The sequence below is a fragment of the Juglans regia genome, chromosome 2 (assembly GCF_001411555.2).
Source record: "Juglans regia cultivar Chandler chromosome 2, Walnut 2.0, whole genome shotgun sequence".
Lineage (NCBI taxonomy): Eukaryota > Viridiplantae > Streptophyta > Magnoliopsida > Fagales > Juglandaceae > Juglans > Juglans regia.
The window spans coordinates 32,155,789-32,174,717 of NC_049902.1; the positions used below are offsets into that span (position 1 = coordinate 32,155,789).

At 31.6% G+C, this 18,929-nt stretch overlaps 1 protein-coding gene across 2 annotated transcripts; it reads left to right on the plus strand.

Moving 5' to 3' along the window:
- Positions 1-1,713: 1,713 nt before the first annotated feature.
- Positions 1,714-4,230, plus strand: LOC109010927 (zinc finger A20 and AN1 domain-containing stress-associated protein 1-like). 2 transcript variants are annotated; one of them, XM_018991898.2, is made up of 2 exons: positions 1,714-2,004; positions 3,282-4,230. In XM_018991898.2, the coding sequence occupies exon 2, from the start codon at positions 3,310-3,312 to the stop codon at positions 3,835-3,837; it is 528 nt and encodes a 175-aa protein (XP_018847443.1). In that variant the 5' UTR covers positions 1,714-2,004; positions 3,282-3,309; the 3' UTR covers positions 3,838-4,230. The 2 variants fall into 2 exon arrangements, with proteins under 2 accessions (XP_018847443.1, XP_018847451.1); XM_018991906.2 differs by having other exon boundaries at positions 1,750-2,004; positions 3,286-4,230.
- Positions 4,231-18,929: the final 14,699 nt, after the last annotated feature.

Below are 18,929 nucleotides of genomic sequence, written 5' to 3' on the forward strand. Positions count from 1 at the left end.
CGAGCTGTTTTTTACTCTTTTGCTTTCAGATTTCTCAAAAATTATAATGTGTATAGGTAATTGCTTTGTTTATAGTCAAGATAATTACATTATTAATAAAATGAGAAAATTATCAAAAGGGGTAAGGAATTTGACAAAAAGCAAAAACACTATATAAATAAAAACAAGCCCAATTCTAAAAAATATATCGAATAATTGATATACTTGTATATTTGGCAGTATTTGGATTGGAATAATAAATTTGTTGGAATTGTTTTGAAATATTTATTAGAGTAGATATTATAACAAGAAGATCGACATTGAATCAAATTAAATCTAGACAATCATCGAAGACCTCCAATCTCGCATTTATTGTAATATTTATAGAGTAGGTAAACAAAAATTAATTCCTAATGAAATGAGCATTAAAGCCAAACACCTAAAAAAATATATATATAATAAAGCTGTAAAAGTTAATCAATATAAAAAACATAATCAAGTTTGCACAATTCTAACATTATTTTTATATAAAAAAAGAGTAATGCTACTCATTATCCTAACTTCTATCATCTTTTCGTCATTCTATGATGCGTCATTAGATGATTGGAGATGATTTATTATATTTTACTTATAAATTTATCATCTAATGTCACATCATGAGGTGATGGAAGGATGATGAAAATTAAGATAATGAATAGATTTTTTCTAAAAAAAAAACATAATCAATCTGTAAAATATTTGTACAAAATTAATTAAAAAAAAGGGGCATGTGTTGTCTATTTCTCGGACCAAGGGGAGCAACGAATCTCCACCCTTCGCCCTGAAGGGAGTGTGGATGGGAGAGTTTTGCTTGCTTGGTCTACAGGCGTACGTATTCCAAAACCTCTCATTTGGTTACGTAGTTAACGTGGAATGAGATAAGATATTTTATTAAAAATTAAATATAATTTTTATTTTAAAATTTAAAAAAATTAAATTATTTATTATATTTTATATAAGAGTTTGAAAAAATTATAATGATTATATGAAATGATATAATTTGATTTTATGTAACTACATCAACCTTAGCCTGATTTAAATAGTGATATAAGATGAGATGATTTTAAATAAATTAAAAATAATAATATTATAATATTATTTTTTTTTAAATTTAAAAAAATTAAATTAAATTTTATATTTTATATAAAAATTTAAAAAAATTATAAAAATAAATTAAAATAAAATTAAATGAAATAAAATTATCTTTATATCCAAACAACCTTATTGGACAAGATTAAAAATATATATATATTATAAAAATTCGGATTGGTCCCTGGGACCCCACCGGCTTTGTTATTGCTGAACGGGGTTCTCCTTGGAAGAGGCTTGCTGAACAAGATTTGTGTAAAGTTGTGTTTGGATATTAAAGTGAGTTGAATTAAATTGGATTGAGATAATAAAATATTATTAAAATATTATTATTTATTATTATTATTATTTTAAAATTTAAAAAATTAAATTATTTATTATATTTTATATTAAAATTTAAAAAATTTATAATAATAAATTGAGATAAATTGAGATGAATTTCCTTCCAATCGAAACTTAAGCGAAAAGACAGCAGACAATAGAAAGAGAAGATAGAAAAAGCAACTTTATAATTATTTGAAATGGACCAATGAGATTTATCCAATTAGCCTAATCGTAGGTCTTACGTCATGATAACATTGCAACTCCATCTGACAGCTAGCATTTGTTTAGACATAATATATATTTTTTTTTTATTGGTTCCTCTTGTACCTGAGTTAACACCGACATGAAAACAGGGGCGTGCCCTGGAAATATAAAAACAGGGGCTGCCTCTTCCGACAATTTCCTTAATCCTCAGAGCGCTTCTTGTTCTATTGCTCAGGATTCCTTTTTTCTTTTTCCTTGATAACCGAGTCACACATCCTCCTTCTATTCCCGTAAAATTTCAAATCCGAAGAGTCGAAGAGAAAGCCAACCAGACAGAACGAGGGTTTGGAAATTTCCGATTGAAATAAGGTACGAAAATTTCTCGTCATCCTTTCCCCAAAGTTTTCTGTTTTGAGTTCTGAATTTAATCGATTATCCTTTCGCATCTCTTTTCGATTTGAGGGCGTAAAGAAACAGATCCGAGTGTTTTTTCATGAAATAAAATAAAAAAATTTGGATTTTTATACGTTTCTGAGTTCCACATACCTAAGTTTTCAACGATGAGAAAGAAGATTTTTGTTTGGTTTTTTTCTTTTGTTTTTTTGTTCTGGGTTCTGGAATCTGGACCTCTGATTGTTCATCGATGACGAAAGTAGTGTGCTGGAGTTCATTGTAGCCGTTTGATCGCTTTAGAACTAATTCTCACGACAAAATTGGATGATTTGAACGGTCAAGATCGAGTTTTGTAAGAAAATATACAACGGATGTGGTCATTCTAGATTCTCCAAGGAGCCTCCGAGACGGTTCTTCCTCGGTGAACTCGGACCTTGAGGTTGATCTAAATACCGAAACTACCCTCCTTTATATGAACTTGAAAAACAAATTTATGGAGGACAACTTCGTCTTTTCAGATTTGAAATGGACTCAAGCGTGTACCATTTTGTCCTCCGTGGTCCGTTTACGTGGACTTTCTGAAGTCCCGCGGGCCACGAGTTTTATTAGGAGGTCACGGTATTTTTAACGCCCAAGTTAAAAGGTTAAAACTGTTGGCGATTTAGTAGAAGGTAGATTAGTCAATTCGTATAACGAACACCGGTAGATCCAGGGAGTTGAGGAAGGAAAGAAGAGAAATAAAATTTGCAGTGTATAATCGTTTTGAAAAAATAAATAAATATAAGATTTATATAAAAAGAAATTAATTCTTTAATAATAAATTTTATTTTTTTAAAAATAATTATACAATATTTATATATTTTATGAGTGTATGTTATATTATTTTTATTTTTTTATTAAATATTAAATATATAAATAATGATTAAAAAATTTAAATTAATTTTAAAAAAATAAACTTAAAAAAATTTAATTAAAAATAATTTTACGTATTAATACGTATATTTATTTAATATAATTAGTTAAAAAATAAATTTTATTAAAAAAATAAATAATATTAATATGCAAATTACAAGCTTATTTAGCCAGAGCAAAACTCCTTTTATAATACCCCACCAGAGCCATTGATCTCCACGCAAACAACGACGACAACAACAACGTCGTTTCTCTTCGACTGCACAAAAAAAGAATTTCCAGTAGAATAACACGATCCGTTGAACCTGACCTTGGTTTGTGTATTTTGTTTTCAATCGAAGGAAGTCGAATTGCGAGGGACGATCAGAGATGGGTTCTGAACAGAACGACGGAACGAGCTACCAGCCATCGGAGCCGAAGTTCTGCGCCAACAACTGCGGCTTCTTCGGCAACGCGGCGACCATGAACCTCTGCTCCAAGTGCTACAGAGACTACCGCATGAAAGAGGAGCAAGCGGCTTCGGCGAAAGTCGCCATGGAGAAATCTTTCAACCCTACGCCGACGCAACCAGACAATCATCAGGCGGCCTCACTGTCCGGTTCTTCCGCGGACAGCCTCGTCTTGGTGACCTCTTCCTCGACGTCTCCGTCAACTTCGTCGGTGTCGGGAGCTGTTGGTGATCATGAAGCGCAGCCGCCAAAGGTGGCGAGCCGGTGCCTCACCTGTAACAAGAAGGTGGGTCTGACTGGGTTCAGGTGCAAGTGCGAGAGTACCTTCTGTGGGGTCCACCGGTACCCGGAGAAGCACGACTGTACGTTTGACTTCAAAGCCCTGGGTCGTGACGCCATTGCCAAGGCTAATCCTTTGGTTAAGGCCGATAAGGTCGATAGGTTCTGAAATCTGAATCTTTTCTCTACTCTGGTCGTGGGTCGAATTTGGTAAGGGGCTAGTGGGGATGGTGTTGTGCTTGGTGCTGATGAATGAATGGCTCGTGGTTTGGTGGTGGGTTGGTTAGTTGGTTGGATGATTTCATAATAAAAAGTGGATCACCGAATTGTTAGTTGCACTTTCCTTCTTATTGTTTGGCTTTCTTCTTTTGGTACTTGATAAGAATCTTTACCACATTTCATGTCATTATGCTATATAATTATATCTTTCCATCTAGATTGATGCAACAATTACATTGTATATGCTCTTTTTTTTGGAAGTGTTGGGTGTTCCTGGTATCTTTCCATATCAATGTGGCTTTACAGAACAACTCTTCTTTATAAAGGAAAAGGTCTAGCATCAGGATCAGGCTACCAATAATTTTCTAGCTCAAAATATAAGTACTGCATGTAAATTGCATTGTAATTAATGTTTAGTTTCATACACTGTTTCTATCTCTCCGAATCATAGTGAAAGTTCTTTGCCAAGAAATTCTAGAGGATGTTAATCGTGTTAAGGGTATAAGATTTCAGGGATTAGGGGTTTAATATGCGTGCCAGAACCCACTTGGTCATCAGACGTACAATGTGTGTATATCGTTCTTGAATAGCTTTGCTTTACCATTGTTATCGCTGTCCATACAATTCATAAATGAATGATTCCAAAAGCCACCGAATATCATGAACTAGTAGTACTATCATCTCATGGCTAACTTGGGCATTATATTTTGGCACTTGAAATTGTTTGTACACCACAATGAAGTTTTGTAGAACCCTTTTAGTAAATATCGCCTTGTATGGTTGACAAGGGTTATGAGAATGATATATGAGAAATTCTATTTGCAGTCCTCAAGTAGGGATTGTATGTGTAGACCCATTGATATATTTCACTAAATGGAAATTATTGTAATTTCAAAGGGATATTATTGTAATTTAAGAAAGTTTTTAAAGACAAAATTATTCAGATTTGCGTGAGTAGCCCCCAAATGGGGACTATATGTAGCATTACTTATAATATATATTGCAATTATGCAAACTATAAATCGCTAAAATGTGTTCAATACAAGATTAATTTTGGAGGGATGGGAGAATTAAGGGCCTTTTCCGGATTTTAGGAGTCTTGAAAAATGTTTAAATAATCTTGAAAGTTATTTTAATGGAAAAATTAGATTGTTTAGGTGTTACATATTGAAATATTTTTTAATTTAAAATAAGCAGAAAAGTATGTTGTGATATTTTTCCTTAAATGTGTTTTTTTGGATAATGTGCAATGTAGTTTCAATTTTGAAAAGACTGTCAATGAGCAAAAATATCCATACAACTTTTAGATAATTATAAATTTTAAACTTTGAATGTTATGGTTATAATCTTTAAAAAGTTAAATGATCTTTTATGCATTTCTATCTCAAATTTTTTTTTTTTAATTTGTTTTCAAACAAATGTAATATATTTGAAAGTGCTTTAAATTTATGGTTACTACACAGTAAATAACTTTTTAATAGCAGAACTTATTATTTAAGTTATAAGTTTTAAAGCAATAAGTTATAATTTTCACTGCAATTCCAAATTAAGTTATAAGGTATAAGTTCTGAAGGTATAATCTATATTTCTCACTTAGGGACTGTTTAGGGTTGCAGTAGTAGTCTTAAAAAGTGCTTAAATAGCCTTAAAAACTATTTAATAGAACCATTAGGTTGTTTGAGTGTTACATATTAGAATATTTTTAATCTCAAATAAGCTAAAACAAACATACTTTTTCAAATAATGTGAAATGTAATTCTAATTTTAAAAATACTGTCAATAAATAAAGATAATCATACAATTTTTAGATAATTACAACTTTCAAGGATATGGTCATAATCTTTAAAAATTCAAATAATTGACATTTTTACCTCAGAAAATACTTTTTTAATTTGTTTCTAAAACAATCGTAACGTGTTTGATAGTATTTTGAATATATGGTTACCAAATAATAAATAAATTTTTAATAGTAGAACTTATTACTTAAGTTATAAGCTATAAGTACATGTTTAGGATAGCGGTGGAAAATATAACTTATAACTTTAGAGCTTATAGCTTATAACATAAGTAATAAGTTCTATTATTAAAAAGTTATTTACTATTTGGTAAGCTTATGTTTAAAACACTTTCAAACATGTTATATTTGTTTGGAAACAAATTAAAATAGTATTTTTTGAAGTAAAAATGACGATCATTTTATTTTTTAAAGATTATGATCATATCTTTAAAAATTTGAAAATTGTAATTATCTGAAAGTTGTATGAGTATTTTTTACTATTGACAGCCTTTTAAAAATTTGAATTACATTCTGAATTATCCGGACAAGTACGTTTGAGAAAAAATATTAAAATGATACTTTTCTTCAAACGTATTTTTAACTTATTTGAGATTAAAAAATATTTTAATATGTAATACTTAGGGTTTGTTTGGGGTTATGGTAGGAGTTTTAAAAAGTTCTTAAATAACCTTAAAAGCTCTTTAATATAAAAATTAGGTTGTTTGGGTGTTACATATTAAAACATTTTTCTGGATAATGCGAAACATAATTTGAATTTTAAAAAGACTGTCAATGGACGAAAATACCTATACAATTTTCAGATAATTACAACTTTCAAACTTTCAAGAATATGATAATAATTTTTAAAAATTTAAATAATCGTCATTTCTATCTAAGAAAACACTTTTTTAATTTGTTTCCAAACAAATGTAACGTGTTTGAAAGTGTTATAAATATATGGTCACAAAACACGAAATAACTTTTTAATAGTTGCATGTTTGAATTGGTGGAAAATATAGTTTATAACTTTAGGGCTTATAATTTATAATTTAAGTAATAATTTTACTATTTAAAAGTTAATTACGTTCCGTATTGTCTAAAAAAATACATTTGAGGAAAAGTTCTAAAATAATAATGTTTCTTAAACGTACTTTTTAACTTATTTGATATTAAAAAATACTTTAATATGTAATATCTAAACAATTTATTTTTTTTGTTAAATAGCTTTTAAGATTATTTAAATATTTTTTAAGACTTCTAACGAACTCTAAATAGACCCTTAAATAATAACCTAATTTTTTTTTTTATTATTATTAAAGAGCTTCTACATACTTTTTAAGAATTCAAACGAAGTTCCAAATAGACTTTTATGACTATTCTTAGTAGGAATAATAATCAGCTTTTCTGTGCATACCGGGTATCAAACGTATAATCAGCTTTTCTGTGCATGCCGGGTATCAAACGTATAGTTTGTTTGGGATTGAGTTTGAAAGCTTAAAAAGTGCTTTTAACTATTTAAAAGTTCTTTTACAAAAAATAATATATTTGATAAATTATTAAAAAATGCTTTAATTATTTAAAAAAGTTAAAAATCTACTTTTAAAAAAATACCAAATTGAAATTTTTATAGAAAAACTCATGTGCAGAAAACTATATATTTTTAAAAAATTAATGTAACTAACTTTAAAAATACTTTTGATTTGTATTTATTAAATAAATTTTAAATTATAAAACTTATTATTTAAGTTATAAATTATAAATCTTAAAATTATATTTTTGAACACAATTCCAAACATGTACGTACTCTGATAAACATGTCCCAAAACACGGCTCCTGCTGCTCTAAAAGCATTCATATTGGTCTATGCATATATATATATATATATGCAAAATTATTTTTATATAATATGACTCTAAAATCCTTTACATTAGCATATGCATATCTAAATATTTAGCTAGTTATGAACAGTACTTATCTAAATTTGGATAACTACTATTCACTCGACAAAACATATTTTAATTATTATTTCTCTCTTCTCACTTTTTCTCTCACAATCTTTTCATTTTTTCCCTCCTTCAACAACACAACAAACCTTTACCTTCACCTTCACTTTCACCTGCATATTTATTTTATTATTATTATATATTATATATATATTTTTCATTTTATTATATTTTTAATATAATATATAAAAAAAAATTATATTTTTTATTATTACATTTGTATTATTAATATCAAATGTATGTTGTGGATGCTAATTGTAAAAAATATAAAAAAAATTAATTTTAACAAAAAATTAATAATAATAAAATTTTATTATTATTTTATCTTAAATATACATAAATCAATGTAAAAATTATTTAAATGATAAATTGGTTATATAAAAGAGTTAATTTTACATGTTCACATGCGTAGACAATCTCTAAGGAGTCCCTCTCTCTTTCGCTCTCTAGCAGGCACGGCACTGCATCTACTTCGGGTGGGCAATACACAGGAAAGAAAAAACAAATCTTTCTTGGAGTTTCAATCGGATCAAATCAAATAACTATCCAACTACAGTAACTAAGCACCAACTCAACAATATCTACAGTTAATCTAGTTTGTTTTTATAAATAAAATGAGTTGAGATAAAATAATTAAAATTAAAATTAAAAATTAATTACAAAATATATTTTTAATATTATTTATGTTTTGAGATTTAAAAAAGTTAAATTATTATTATTTTTTTGTATAAAAATTTGAAAAAATTATAATGATAATATGAGATGACATGAAATGAGCTGAGTTGAGAGGAATTGTGAAAACAAACGAGACACATAGTTTGCCGAGTAAGAGTTTGTTTGAGGTTGCGTTAAGAGTAAAAATATTTGAATAATCTTAAAAGCTTTGTAATAAAGAAATTAGATTTTTTAGTATTACATATTAAGGTATTTTTAATCTTAAATAAACTAAACAGTACATTTGAGAGAAATCATCATTTTGATACTTGATGAGTGTACGAAAGTGCACTCTACATATCCTATTATTGGACTAAAATGTTAAAATGTTAATAGAAATCATTAAAATTAATGTGTATTCTTGCATTGAGTTTCTATTTACTTTGGGATACTCTTGAGCAGGTTTTTATGTTTAATTTCAGAGTCTATAAAAGAGTAAGTCCAAGCCCATTCAAATTTGATGGACTTTCAAGTGGGCAAGACGTTGGAACAACCTAAGAACTTTCAACGAGTGTAGGACTCTTCAAATAAGGATAATGATGAGGTTTAAAAGTAATTCGGATTAGAGTCCAAAATACATTAGGAGACAGAATGGAGACACTTTAGTATTTTAATAATAATTTTTCGCTCAAATATTGGATTGATGCGATTCTTGATGCGTTGGAAAGCTATCTTAAAGGGCTAAAAAGTTTTCTCTAATAAGAATTTCCAAATTCGAACTCCTGAAACGCGAAAGTGGCTGCCAATGTGAGTCTTAAAATTTAGGCGATTTTATGTGCGGGAATATAAAGACATTAGGGTTTCTTTTCTACCATATTTAAGCATATGATTAACACGAAATTGGAGAGTTCAGAAGAGGGGAGACGACTCAGTTTGAATGAGGAAGATCTGAAATTAATTTTCATAGCCGCCGTTTGCTCTATTTTTCTTTTGAGATTTTTGTTATCCATTACATTTATGGGTAACTAAATTCTCAAGTAGGGTTAGAGATAACCTTGCACAGTAGATAGAATTATTAATTTATTTTTAATTTATGTATTTGATTTTCAATTACTAAAACTCTTTTGTTTTATCATTCTCAATTCATTGTTGATATTTTCTTCTTCGAATAATCATAGAATTTATTCTGTTTATAGATTTAGTCATGCTTTTTCTATTGAATGGATTGACTCTTTAATTATGTTTGGATCAATTATTTTTCTATATTGATTTAATTCTTTGCTGCAATATCGCTTCCTGAGTATATTGTCTTGAAGGTAATGCAGTATCGTTTGACCCCACATTTTTCGTGAAGGTAATGCAGTGGCTGATTATTTAGCTAAACAGGGAGCTGAGAGTTTAAATATGGATTGGTCTTATAATGATACTCTTCCTAGCCAGCTCCTTGGTCTTCTTTGTCTGGATAAAATTGATCTCCCCTCTTTGCGCATCTCGTAGTTCCTAGTATGTTTTCTCGCTTTTTCTGAGTTTGAGTTTATTTATGCTTGAGTGTTCTTTTTTGCAGGTGTTTTTATTTTTTCCTTGGTTTTGGTTTTTCTGCCATGTCATAGGCTTGTTAGAAGTTATTTTTTTATGGTTTTTTTGGTTGGTTTTGACACTTGGTTTTGGGTTAATTCCTAGTGTTTATCTTGTAAACCTCCAAGTGTATTGATGTTTTCATGGTTTTCCTCTACTATAAGATAGGGTTTTTATTAATAAAATTGGGATGGGCCGCTATGTGTGTGGCTACTGGTTCTTTTTAAAAAAGAAAAAAAGAAAAAAAAATATATTGTCGTCGTTGGATTTTCTCAATAATGATAACAATTTACGTACTTAAAAAGTGGTGAATGATTTTTTAAAGAGTTACATTTGGTTTAATCTTGGTTTATAAATCTATACCTTCCGATTGAAAATTTTGAGAATTGAGTTCCCAATTGAGTTATTCAATGAATTAAGAATAATTAAAATATCAAATTTGTGCAAAGGATTCCCGACACTTTACTATTTAAATTTGAGTACTTTTTTCATTAGTCAATTTGCTTCACTTTAATTACATTTAAAATAATATTTGTTTTCCATCAATCAATCATTTAATATTCTACTATTATTTTAATTTATCTCTTTGTGGAATCGACACCTCAAAGCTGTGCTATAACTACCGCGTTATTCTTTGGGCGTAATCAATACATTTCCTCAAACATGATTTTTCGGATAATACAGAACATAATTCGAATTTTTAAAAAATTGTTAATGGATGAAAATACCTATACAATTTTCAAATAATTATAACTTTTAAAGTTTTAAGGATATGGTTTTAATTTTTAAAAATTCAAATAATCTTAATTTTTACATCATAAAGCATTTTTTTAATTTATTTCTAAACAAATATTAACATGTTTGAAAGTGTTTTAAACATATAGTTATTAAACAGTAAATAACTTTTTAATAGTAGAACTTATTACTTAAGTTATAAGCTATAAATCTTAAAGCTATAAGTTATAAGTTATAAGCCAAACGGTAGATGGCTTCATCTTGTAGAGCATTCAATTCAGGTATCACATTCAAAAATCAAGAGAATGATGTACCCATTTTCTCGCCAAATGATTTCCAATGCACCCCCTTTATAAAGTAACACATTTTTCTTGTTTTTGTTTTTGTTTTTTAATGGACTTTTTGGGAATGTAAGTTTTTAGAAAGAGAAGTGCTATATTCATAAAAAGATCCAATAAAATTAAATTTAAAAGTTGACATGATTTGATATGATACGTCATATTTATTTTACAATAAAAATAGTTTTATACTTTAACGTATCATATCAAGTCATGTCAATTTGTAGGTTCAAATCTTCAATTTTTTATTTTTTATTTTATTTTTATGCAAATAAAACCTCAATTTTTAAAACTTTGGAAATGCTCACTTGAGGAGGAGCGACCTACCCCTCTTCACTGAGCTTGGCAGATGGGAGAATGTAGAGACCAATTTTCCTTATAATGATCATCAACACCCTTGTTCCCAGGCCTCCATGAACCACCACTTGTTTGAAGTTTAATATATGGGTAATGATACCCTTACCACTTGAAATTACCCGTTTACTATCCAGATTTTTTTTTCCTTTTCTTGCGTCCATGCCTTCTGTCTACTATAGTTGTCTCTACTCATACGTAAGAGATTTGACTTTGTAGATAGTCAGAGTCCTATAAGATTTAAAACTCTTTCGTTTTTATTTTGAATTTCAAAACTCAAATCACAGACCCTTTCTTTTCGTTTTCCTTTCATTTTCGTCTCCAATGAAAATTCTGTCATAAAATTACTTTAAATGTAGAGGATTATGTATCTAAACTAAATATCACCACAAGTACTAGTTGAAAGATACACACATCGCCGCACCATGAACATAAGAGCATTAGTATTAGTCTATGCATATGCATATGTAAAATCACCTCTTTTGCATAACCACTTTGCCATTTAAGCAAAATTCTCACATTGGTTTATGCATATTTGAGACAAAATAATAATAAAATATTATTATTTTATTATTATTAATATTTTGCTAAAATCAATTTTTTTATATATATTTTACAATTAGCATCCACTACATACACTTGACATTAATAATATAAATGCAATAATAAAAAATATAATTTTTTATATATTATATTAAAAATATAATAAAATGAAGAAAATATATATATATATTATAATAATAAAATGAATGTGTATGTGAATGTTTGTTGTGTTGTTGAAGGAGGGAGAAAAAAAAAGAATTGTGTGAGAGAGAGAGAGAGAGTGGAAGGTGAGAGAAATAATGATTAAAATATATTTTGTAGAGTGAATAGTAGTTATCCAAATTTAGATAAGCATTGTTCATAGCTAGCTAAATATTTGGATATGCATAAGCCAATGTAGAGGGTTTTAGGATCATATTATGCAAATATGACTTTACATATACATATGCATAGACCAATGTGAATGCTCTAATAATGGCAAAATTTTTTTATATGGATTTCCGTTAACTTTTATATGTATATATATAAGTACTTAGATGGATTTCCATAGCTTGGAGACCTAGTCTATACTGTATATCGCTCCTGCACATGACATGGTCTAGATGAAGTTTTTGGAAATGGCATTCTATATATCTTTATCGATAGCCATTCAATATTAGAAGGAAAGTCTCTTGTTGATTTAGCAACGAATACTCCAAAAGTTTTAGAATGAAAACATTCAAGTGATTTCTCTTGGACTGGCGCCGTTGAATGGTGGTTGGCCACCGAAAAAGAAACGTAAAGATTTTATTCAGTGAGAGAGAGAGAGAGAGAGAGAGAGAGAGAGAGAGAGAGAGAGAGAGAGAGAGAGAGAGAGAGAGTACCCGTCTTGTTTTGCCGCCGTTGGTAGTACAAGAAAAAGACCACTTTCCAACGACATAATTAGTTGCAAAAAATGCCAAAAATCACTGCAAATAGACTTTCCCATCGATTTTCCATTTGTTGCACATTGGATACCAAAAAAGGGTTACGAGTGTTTTTTAGCAACGATTTGCAATAATCGTTGAAAATAAATGTTATTTCCAATGGGTTGAACCTGCTGCAAATAGTTCATACAAATGCCAAGAAAAATCCATACGGTTGGTGATATCATCGTTGGGAAAGTTGATTATTGGCGAATCTATTTCGCCGCAAATGTATACAATTTCGCCGCAAAAAGCATTTCTCCTGTTTGCAGCGTTAACTAAAATGGTTGAAACTGGGATATTTCAGCGACTAAAATTCGTCAAAAATAGTCTTTTTCAAAATAAAAAAATACTAGTGAAACTGTAAGGCTATTATAGCCTAAAACACACAAAGGATGTGAACAATATATTATAAATACACTAAGCGAATGAGATTAAAAAGGAAATATAAAAAATAGTACAATAATTAGAATATATGTGACACAAGAAAATATTAAAGTTATACTTGAAAACTGAAGTATATATGACTCTAGGTATCAACTCATAACAAACAAGTGACAACCAAGTTAACCAAAAACAAAGTTCTCTTGGAAAAGAGTTCAACAAATTTGCTTGGACTATCAGTGATGTACTAAGAGAGAACAAACTTGGGATGAAAAGCAATGCTCACCATGATAGCATCACCAATAGTTAGCTGTATGTCATATCTATCGGAGAGAGAAACTTCCCAACTAGTCCAAGAAAATCCTGCAAAATAAATTGCCAATGATGAGTAAAGCAAAGAATCCTAATTCAAGCACATCGTTTTGATGGTTTACTGAGAGTGTGCAAAGCCAGAGAGGTAGAAAAACTTATCCAACTATTATTTTGATGGTTTACTTAGAGCAGGCAAAGGCAGGTCAAGAAGGCAAGCACATCATAATAGGAAAACCCAATGCAAGTATTGCCCAGTCGATAACAAATAAGTTCACAAATCTATTATACTATTACACTAGCAAACAAAACTGATATAACAATGTCAATAAAAAATACAGCTGCATCGTAAACACTTATTTTTACCGAGAAGAAAGAAAAGAGAAGGAAATGACAATGACACAAAGGAAATGAACAACAACAACCATTAATTTTATTCCATACTTTAGTTGTAGACATGCAATAAAATGAAGTCCTGGGAAAGAAACAATTACCACCTGCAGAGGCTTAATAGAGGAAGGAAGTAGTTTTGGTTTTTTGTAGAGAATAGGCATTTTTCAACACTACAAGAAAATAGGCATTTTCTAGCGATTTTATGATAGTCGCAAAAAAAAAATTGCTGCAATTAACCTCTATTTGCGGCGATTTTTGTCTCGCTGCTGAAATCCAACACAATGTATTTGGAAGGTTGATGTTGAAATTATTGATCATTTATTTGCGGCGATTTTTTTTTTTTCACTTTTTGCGGCAGGTTAGTGTCGATGAAAATAATATTTTACTGTATGGGCATTTTATTTGCAATGAATGGTAAAAGCGCCAAATAGATATATTTCCGGCGACTTAATGTTTATTAGCGGTGAATAAAAAGCGTTGGAAATAGCCTTTTACAAAAATTTATGAAAAATTGTAGATGACTATTTACGACAAATCTTTAGTCGCCAGAAATGAGCAGTTCCAACAATTTGTTAAACTGTCAAAAATAGCAATTTCGCTTTTGCGGTGACTTATGGAGCATTTGCAGCGAGTTAATATCGGCGCAAACAAAATTTATTTATGAAATTGTGTTTTATTTTCAGTGACTACTAAAATTGTTGCATATTCCAAGAAAATAGGCTATTCCCAGCTATTTTAAGATCGCGGCAAAAAATTACTTAGTGATTAGAATTTTGGAAAATGTATGAAAACTATACAATATTTTTTCTGGCGACCTTTAGTCACCGCAATTGAATATTTCGATATTTTATTCGTTGTTAATGACTTTTATTATTTTCAGTGAGTTTTTGTGTTATTTGTGGCGATATTAAGACGCCGCAAAAAGGTAATAAAATTAAATTACCCGCTTATTTCGCCCCTCCCTCCCTCCCTCCCTCCCCAACTCTTCCTTCTTGAGCACAACCCACTCATTCCTTTTACTCTAAATTATGTTATTTATGGCTCTATTTTAGTACCCTTTAAACTTTAAAGTACATATTCCTTTTGCAAATTTAGTTCACATAATCAAATAGTAATTTCTGGTCCTCTAAAAGCACTGTGGGATAGAAAATAGAAAGATGAGTTATCTATTTCGATTTTTGGCTCATTAATTCTTTTGCATGATGTTCTGTTGGGGCTGTTATGTTTGGATTTCTTGAATGTTTTTGTGTTACTATGTAGTTAGTGAAATCAATGATGAAATGAAAGTTAAAACAAAATGTATAAATGTGTAAAATGCCCACACATTCTAGGCTTGTGTATTGACATATATATAATCTTTACAGAGTAAAAGATAGGAATAAACATCTAAGGAAATATACAATTGGAAAGGAAACTAAAGACTGAAATGGAAACTAACGTAAACTAACATAAATACAATTGAGGGAATACGAGAGGGAAAACAATTAAATGCTTGGCGTGAATATTCTCGTGATGCTTGGCGTGAATATGGGATGTTATCCCTATCATTCCCCCTCAAGTTCAAGTCAGTATTGGACCGATGCAGAGCTTGTCACGATTGAGAATGAACTGTGGGCTGCACAGTGGCTTTGTGAAAACATCTGCTATTTGTTCTTTACTAGGAATATGGACAAGATGAATGAGACCATTTGCTACCTTCTCTCGAACAAAATGTATGTCAATCTCAATATGCTTTGTTCTTTGATGAAAAACTGGATTTCGAGCCATGCTAATTGCACTAATATTGTCGGAGTATAGTGTAGGTGCCGAGAGTTTGTATCCCAAGTTCGTTAATAAATTCATAAACCAGAGTAATTCCGCTGTTGTTGAAGCTAAACTTCGATACTCTGCTTCTGCAGTCGAGCGAGCAACCGTGGTTTGCTTCTTGGCTCCCCATGACAGCAAATTGGATCCCATGTAAATAGCAAAATCAGATGTCGAGCGTCTGTCATCTCTTGACCCTGCCCAGTCCGCATCACAGTAGCCTTGAAAAGCAGATAGTGGTGATTTAGTGAAGTGAAGACCAAGATGAATGGTGCCCTTTAAATATCTGAATATCCTTTTAACAGCTTGTAAATGTGGTTCACGCGGTGCCTGCATAAACTGACAAACAAAGTTAACAGCAAAGGCCACATCAGGCCTTATTAAGGTGAGGTACTGAAGTGTTCCCACCATCTGTCGATAAGAAGTAGGATTTTCTAAAAGAATTCCTTCTTGAGCTGAAAGCTTCTGTCCAGAAGCAAGTGGTGTTGAGACTGGTTTGGCACCATCTAGTCCGAACCTCTGTAGTAATGATAGAAGATATCTGGACTGATGTAAAAATAAATCCTCACTAGTGCGATTTACCTGAACCCCGAGAAAATAATGTAAATTACCGAGATCCTTCATATGGAAACCAACTAATAAAGTTTGAACTAATGCAGCCATGGAAGAAGGAGAACTGCCGGTGATGATTATGTCATCCACATAAATCAGGAGCATGAGTACTTCAGTTTTATCATGCCGAAAAAATAAGGAATTATCATACGGACACATTTGAAAACCCAATTGCAGAAGAAAATTGCTAAATTTGAGGTACCATGCGCGAGGGGCTTGTTTAAGCCCATACAAAGCCTTGTGCAATTTACAAACATATTCTGGATATTGAGGATCTACAAATCCTTGTGGCTGAGTTAAGTACACTGTTTCTTGCAACTCACCATGTAGAAAAGCATTACTAACGTCGAGTTGTTTGAGAGGCCACCCTTGAGATAAAGCCAAGTGAAGAATGAGTCGAATGGTGGCAGGTCGAACAACAGGACTAAAAGTTTCATCATAGTCCAAACCGTGAAACTGTGAAAAACCACGAGCTACAAGTCGTGCTTTGTAGCGTTCGACAGAACCATCAGCTTTTGTTTTAACCTTAAAGACCCATTTGCTTGTGACTAAATTCATGTCGGGAGAAGGGGGTACTAGACTCCAAGTTTTATTCTCATGGAGAGCATCAATCTCGGACTGCATTGCCTGATGCCAGTTGGGATCATGCTCAGCTTGTCTAAAGGTTTTGGGTTCCAAAGGTGTTGTTGCTAAATCAACTGCAAAGCAAACTGGAACTGGATGCCGAGTAGAGAAAAATATTTTTGGCCTTCTCGTACCATCTTGGGTACGTGTTATCATTGTATGGGTCCTTGTAGGTGCAGTTTCACCAGCAGATGGTATATTTGATGCAAGAACATCTGGAGATTGTTCGTCTATAGGCAATGGAGCAGAGTCAAGAATTGGACTTGTGGTTTCAATAGGTGGTGCCGAGGATTCAATTTGTGACTCTCGTATGATGGCTTTAGGTAAAGATCTATTAGTAAACCACGTTGGTTTCAAAGGAATAGGATCCTGCTGAGAAAAAGGAAAATTTTCCTCATTGAAAACCACATGTCTAGAAACATAGATGCGTCCCGTGACTAAATCCATGCACTTATACCCCTTATATTGAGACATGTATCCGAGAAAAACACAAGGGGTAGACTTATTTTGCAGTTTGAGCCGGCCAAAAGGAGATAGAAGAGGATAACACATGCAACCAAAAACTCGAAGTGACTCATACGATGGAGGAACTTTAAAGACTAATTGATAAGGAGTAGTTCCCTTAAGGACTGAAGTTGGCAACCTATTAATAAGAAAAACAGCTGTGTTAAAAGCTGCAGACCAAAACTTTGTAGGAGTGGAAGAGTGATCCATGAGGGCAAGAGCAGTCTCAACTATATGGCGATGGCGCCTTTCAGCTAGACCATTTTGCTCGGGAGTGCCAGGACAAGAGAATTTTTGAACAATACCACGAGATGCAAAATAATTCTTTAAGGTATGGTTGACAAATTCTCCACCACCATCACTTTGAATGCATTTGATTGTAGTATTAAACTGATTTTCAACCATCTTAATGAAGTTTGGAAATATGGAAAGAACGTCGGATTTATGTGCTAAAAGAAATAACCATATGTATCGAGAAAATTCATCAATTATCACTAGATAATAACCATAGCCATCAAATGACGTTATAGGAGCCGGCCCCCATACATCAGTGTGAAGAGTGTGAAGAAATATGGGAACATGGGAACTACGATTTTGAAATGGTAATTTGGAAGACTTTCCCATAACACAACTTTCACAAAAATCCACTTGTTTATTTGTAAGAGAAAGACATGGAAACAAAGCATGAAGAGTTCGAATGTTGCGATGTCCAAGGCGAGTATGCCATGTATTTCCTGAAGCTTTATTGGTGAGGAGAGCCATTGGATTTATACTCTTAATGGATGAAGACAAGGGGTATAAGCCATCATGCACGGGTCCTTTAAGCATCACTTGGTTCGTCCGCAGGTCCTTGATCAAAAAACCCCAAGGATAAAACATGAAACAACAATGATTGTCAGTGGTAAACTTTGAAACCGAAAGCAGCTTTTTCTGTAAAGTTGGCACAATCAGAGTATTTTTCAACTGCATTGAGGAATTAGGAAGAGTAAAGTTTGCAGTTTCAGATATAGGTAAACTAGACCCATTTCCAACCATTACCATATCAGTTCCTATATATGGTTTAATACCTTGAGCTTCATTTGTTGTCGGGGCCATATGATGATTTGCACCAGTATCTGGAAGCCATGAGTCATCAACCTGATCACCAGTTTGAACAGCAAGGAAGGCGTGGTACTGATCAGCCTCTTCATCTGAGGCACAACATGCATCAGCTTTGTGATTTGGGCTACCACAACGAAAACATGTAATGCGCGAACTTCGACCACCTCGGACAACATGTCTATCATTGTGTCCTCGGTGTGAAGGTTGTGAAACACGACCGCCATTCGAGCGTTCATTTGAACGTTGACCCCCACGATAACCTCGTCCACGATTGTAGGAAGTTCTGCCACGATTATATTTATTCCCAGTGGACTTGGGTCCAGAGGATCTATTTGTATACAAAGCAACATGGGAGGAATTTGTGTGAGAAACAGAGGAAATGCGCAACT

Excerpts from the sequence above, each read along its gene's own strand:
- LOC109010927 (XM_018991898.2), top strand. The coding sequence starts at position 3,310 with ATGGGTTCTGAACAGAACGACGGAACGAGCTACCAGCCATCGGAGCCG.